Source organism: Cryptomeria japonica, chromosome 4, assembly GCF_030272615.1.
Source record: "Cryptomeria japonica chromosome 4, Sugi_1.0, whole genome shotgun sequence".
NCBI classification, from domain to species: Eukaryota; Viridiplantae; Streptophyta; class Pinopsida; order Cupressales; family Cupressaceae; genus Cryptomeria; species Cryptomeria japonica.
In genome coordinates, this window is record NC_081408.1 from 6,067,595 (window position 1) to 6,073,749 (window position 6,155).

General features: G+C 34.9%; 1 protein-coding gene across 1 annotated transcript; it reads left to right on the forward strand.

Moving 5' to 3' along the window:
- Nucleotides 1-3,080: 3,080 nt before the first annotated feature.
- LOC131050006 (pentatricopeptide repeat-containing protein At2g13600) lies at nucleotides 3,081-5,567 on the forward strand. The gene has a single exon (XM_057984131.2). It carries the CDS (start codon nucleotides 3,081-3,083, stop codon nucleotides 5,565-5,567), a length of 2,487 nt encoding a protein of 828 aa, XP_057840114.2.
- The last annotated feature ends 588 nt before the right edge of the window (nucleotides 5,568-6,155 follow it).

Below are 6,155 nucleotides of genomic sequence, written 5' to 3' on the forward strand. Positions count from 1 at the left end.
ATTCTAGCTAATGGTATGACCTTAATATCCTATATATTCCTAAGTATAAAAAGTAAGAACTTATGACATTATTAACATTAACATTAACATTAGTTATATATAGTACTTTAAATACTCTTAATTAGGATGAAGGGGCATGTCGTAACATAGTTAATCTTATAAATAAAGGTGGAGATGTTTCTCTTGAATCATCATATCGTTTATTATTGAATTCATATGTTACTATTTGATAATTCCAGAGGTCACTCCCTCAAAGTCGTCTACTATATTTATTATTTTTTATAATTATTACTAAGAAATATTATAACAAATTTCTTTATGTGCTACGTGAATAATCATAAATCTAAGGTGATTAAGGTATTTAATCACTTGTTTGGAACAAAATTAATGAAGCATACATTTAAAGTAGAAATCCCTACAACAAGATTGACCTTGAAACTTGTGTGTGTATGTGTGCGCGTGCGCATGTGCATGTGCACATGTGTGCGTGTGTGAAAATACATTGCTCTATGATCTAGATGAATAATCACAAATCTAAAGTAAAGGTATTGAAATAACTTATTAGGAACAAAATTAATGATGCATAAACTTTGTAGAAAATCCTACAAAGAGTTTGACCTTCACACCTTTGTACTCGTTCGTTTTCCTACAAGTTCCTTGGTATTTTGTTATCAAAAGAATATAAATTTTAGGGATTGGTAAAAGAGTTCCTTGTTTAAAAATGAATTCATTTTTAATATGTCTCTCACCTAAGACACACACACTTAAGTACTTTCCCTTTCTTACTTATTAGGAATATCCTCATATAGATATTATCTAGATAGAGACTCTTAGAGTCTTTAAAGGGGGTATTAAAGTCCTTACCTAACTACTCTCCAAATGCACTCAAGATGAGAACTTGCAGGGAAATAATTAAAAACTTTGGAAGTAGTAAAAAAGTTCCCCATTTGAAAATGAAATGATTTTAAATAGGTCTCCCACCTAAGATAGATATACTTTAATACTTGAACCCATTCTTATTTATTACTTGAAGATTCTCTTGTAGATACTCATAGGATAGGAACTGTTAGTCGTTAAAGGGGGTGTTAAAGTAACGTTAGATATCTACAATCTAAAGGATTTCAAGATGAGATTCCTCAACATCTTGAACTTAAATTATAGATGCAATATTGTTTATGCGGACTTCAAAACTATTTATGAATTTTAAGCTTTTTTTCTAGAATCTCACATGTATAAGCTTTAAAATTTGGGACTTAGTTATCCATGGAATAAATGAGAATGATACACTGATACATTCTTCTAAAGATACATACTTAGTATTTGTTATGAACAGATTAAGACATGTATTCCAATATGGAATAATATTGACTCTAGAACCATATCCACACCTATTATAAAGTATTTGAATTACTTTTTCATAGGTGGCTCAAAATTAAATAATTTATATAATGGTTTATATATCAAGCTTACATCTAAGTGAATGTCCCAACATGTGTACTTCACTTTTCCATGATATCATGTATGTAGAAAGTTAGAGCTCCTACAAGAAAAACTTTTTAAGGCATTCTCCTAAATCTCAGAACACCTAGCTCTAGATTGATTAAATTTTTGAGATGTTCCACATGAGCTCATTCATTAGAGAGCTATTTTGTTAGAGGATTTACTACTTTTTGCTATTTTTTACAAATTTGGTAGATTGTTGAAGTTGATAAGTTTTTTTTCTAGAAAGATAAAATAAAAATTATTTAAAATTGTTTTACATTAATTGTTTTACAATAATGATAAGTTTCAATGTCACAAAAAATGTCATTTTTAGCTTATTTTATCATTAATATGAGGTCAAGAAAGTGGTCATTTATCTTGACCGTCTTACTAAGCTCATTGACTTTCAAGTTATCACCCATTATATTATTACTATATAATACATTTAAATAAGGAGAACTCCTCATGACCTATCTTAGATTTCTTCATTTTCCTAAGAACCAATGGTGTTTCCAATGTCAACAAATGTCTCATGACTCTTTTCTCTCACAACACTAGTCCATTCTAGAAATTCCACATATCTTAGGTGTCAACTTAAATTTAAAAGTTTATTTTCTTTTATCTCTAGAAAGATAAAAGAGAATTTTTTTAAAATTATTTTGTAATAATGATAAGTTTAAATATCAACAAAAAATTGAGTTCCACTTATTGAATCATTAATATGAGGTCAAAAAAGTGGCCAATAGATTTTGAGTGTCTTAGTAAGTTCACCGATTTTCAAGTTAATGCCCATTATATTTTTATATAATACATTCAAACAAGGAGAAATTTGTCACGATCTCTCTTAGATTTCTTGGTTTTCTAAGAGTCAATGGTGTTTCCACAACCAATAAATGTGTCATGACTCTCATATCAATAGTCTCATGCTAGAAAGCACACATCTCTTAGGTGTCATATATATATATATATATATATGAACAATCAATTCAAGCGATATAAGTCTTAAGAAAGAAGAGTATGAGCGTGTTAGATCATATTCAATATTTAATTCTTTTACTATATTATAATTTTGATGCTTCTATTTTAAAGAAGAAAGATGATATTAATATGTATATATAAGAATTCCATTACTAACAAAAATGTGATAAAAATAAATAAAACATTGATAATATGATAAAATGATTTACTCTCTTGATAATATGATAAAAAGAAACTCTATAAAAAATCAAACAAAAACAGCACACATCACTCTATAAGCATTGACTACTATTCTTAGATAACACCCACTTTAATAATGAAAGTTAAATTTTAATCAAATAAGAAAGTTAAATTTTAATCAAATAAAAATAAAACTAATCAATGAAAGACTATTTGCCACTTTTGCTAAGGACACTATTTAAATGTGGCTATTTAATCCATCGAAGACTGATTTACATCAAGTACAAATTTACACAAACTGCTTCAGTGATATCAATTCATGGTGTGAAAAGAATCGAAAAACAGTAGAATGCAGGTTCAGCAATTCACTGTTCTAGCTACATCATGCAACAAGTTTCATGTAGTTTTAATTGGAATAAACCGTGGGCTTCAAGGTTTCAATGGCGCTTCAACGATTTGCACTGGGAATTCAAATGCAATTGTTGTCTTTCCGATATCGAAATATCGTCACAGATATTAGTTTTAGCATATCCGCAGCTGGAAAACAATGGAAAACTCCTAACAAAGAGCAGTTTAATGAACACAATGTAATTGTAGATACAGATCTAGGGGTGTGTCGCAATTCTTTGTCATGTGCTCTGAAGAATTGCAGTGATTCGAAATCCCTGGATGAAGGCAGGAAGATTCATACAAAAGTCTTAAAATATGGATTTGATCAAGAAAGTGTTTTAGGTAATAAACTACTGAATATGTATGCAAAATGCGGTTGTATGGAGGATGCGTGCCAAGTGTTTGACAAAATGTCCGAACGAAATGTTGTTGGGTGGACTGCTTTGATTGTAGGTTATGTGCAACAGGATCAAGGAAAGAGTGCTTTAGAAGTATTTGGGCAAATGCAAGAGGTTGGCATTGATCTGGATGCTTATGTTTTTACCAGTGTTTTCAGAGCTTGCGGTCTCATAGGCGGTCTGGAGGAGGGCAAGCAGGTTCATAGTCTGTTAACTAAAACTGGGTTGGAAGAGGATGTTTATGTTGGAAGTGCTCTTGTTGATATGTATGTAAAATGCGGTGAGTTAGCAGATGCACGGTGCATGTTTGACAAAATGCCTGAACGAAATGTGGTTTCGTGGACTACAATGATTGCAGGTTATGGTGGCAAAGAAGCCTCTAGACTGTTTTATCAGATGCTATGGGAAGATGTAAGGCCAGAAGAGTTTGTTCTTGCGAGCGTTTTGAGTGCTTGTTCAGAGGCAATGCATTTTGGGAAGCAGGTTCACAGTTTTGCTGTTAAAATTGGTGTTGAGTCATTTGTCTGTGTTTTTAATTCTCTTGTTAATATGTATGCTAAATGTGGACACTTAGAGGATGCATTTAAATTGTTTGACAGACAACGCGATCGGAATCTGGTGTCGTATACTAGTATGATTTGTGGGTATGCTCAGCAGGGCTGCAAGGTTAAAGCTTTGATGCTTTTTTGTCAGATGCAAGGCGTAGGGATAAGGCCAGATGAGGTAGTTTTTGCTAGTGTTCTGTGGGCATGCATAGATCGAGGAGCATTAGAACATGGCAAACAGCTGCATGGTTTCCTCATAAGAAATTGGTTTGATCAAAATTTTTCAGTCAGGACTGCTCTAGTTACCATGTATATCAAATGTGGACGCCTAGAATATTCACGGCTAGTGTTTGATAAAACCCAAATCCCAGACGTGACCTCCTGGAGTGCAATTATCGCAAGATATTTGCAGGATGGACATTGTGTAGAGACCTTGAAACTTTTCTCTGAAATGCAAGGGATGTGCACTGAGCGAGATGAGCTGACCTTTGCAAGTGCATTGTGGGCTTGTGCTAGCCTTCGATATGCTCAACAAGGGAAGGAGATCCATGCTCAAGCTATGAAATTTGGATTGGAGATTTATTCTGCTGTAGGTAACGCTCTTGTTAGCATGTATGCCAAGTGTGGAAGCATAAAGCATGCCCGCCTGACATTTGATAAAATACGAGAGTCAGAACGGAATGTTGTTTCATGGGGTGTAATGACTGCAGAAGAGGTACATTGTGGGAACTGGGAGGAGGCTTTGAGATACTTTTACCAAATGTTACGAGCAGGAATAAAACCAGACCAGTTTGTTTTTACTTGCGTTTTCAGGGCATGTACCGGCATACAAAATCTAGATCAGGGGAAAAAAATTCGTGCTCATATTATGAAATTGGGATTTGAATCAGTCGTATGTGTAGGAAGTGCCATTATTGACATGTATGCTAGATGTGGAAGCCTAGACGATGCGCGCCAAGTATTCAACCAGATGTCTGAACAAAATTTGATCTCATGGACTACGATGATTTGTGGCTATGCACAAAATGGGCGGGGCATCCAAGCTCTCAAACTCTTTGAGGAAATGGTACAGACAGGTCCAATGCCCGACCATATTACTTTTGTGGGTGTTCTCTCTGCATGTAGTCATGCAGGTCTCGTTGAGGAAGGTTTTCACTATTTTCAGTCCATGAGCCAGGATTATCACGTTACTCCGACGATGGAGCATTATGCCTGCATGGTTGATCTTCTTGGGCGTGCTGGGTGGCTAGATCAAGCAGAGGACTTCATTAATAAAATGCCATTAGAACCTGATGCTGTTGTATGGGGAGCATTCTTAAGCGCTTGCAAAATCCACGGGAATTTTAAGCGGGCAAAACATGCAGCAGAACGCCTTCTTTATCTGGAACCACAATGTGCAGGAGCACATGTACTATTGTCAAATATGTATGTACAAGCTGGAATGTGGGATGATGCAGCGCATGTGAGAAAATTAATCAAAGATAAAGGATTACTAAGACAACCAGGATGCAGTTGGATTCAAGTCAAGGATGAGATGTATACGTTTCTTGCAGATGACAGATCACAACCACAGGCAGCACTATGGAGACATTGACTGGGCAGATTATTCGATCAGGTTAAATGACATGACCTCAATTTAACATGATGTGGAAGATGAACCAAAGGAGAATATTGTTTCCTATCACAGCAAGAGGCTTGCTATTTGTTATGGTCTTATCAGCATGCCTCCTGGAATACTCATATATATATCAACAAGAACCTTCGTATGTGTTGTGACTGTCATACTGTGACAAAGATCGTCTCAAGCATGGCTGGACGAGAAATTGTTGTGAAAGATTCAAAACATTTTCATCATTGCAAAGATGGACTGTGTTGCTGTGGGGGTTCTTGTTGATATGCGCTGAAAATATGGTGAAGAAACTATATCATTTACATATTGTCAGCCATCTTGGTAAAATGGTGGGCCTGTGACAAACTGACCATAGCCATTCGTATCCCAACAAGATGCATTTCATCGCTTAGCCTTGTTGAGTTAGACAGAGTGAACCTTGCTACAAATGAAGGGTGCAGGGGAGCTACAGCACAACAGAATATTAAAAAAACAGAACAGAGCAGAACAGAGCAAGTAGGCAATCGTATGCTACAGCATACCAAATAAATTTAATCAATGTATTATAACAAA

What these genes read in the sequence shown, in the direction of transcription:
- LOC131050006 (XM_057984131.2), top strand. Translation starts at nt 3,081, where the DNA reads ATGGCGCTTCAACGATTTGCACTGGGAATTCAAATGCAATTGTTGTCT.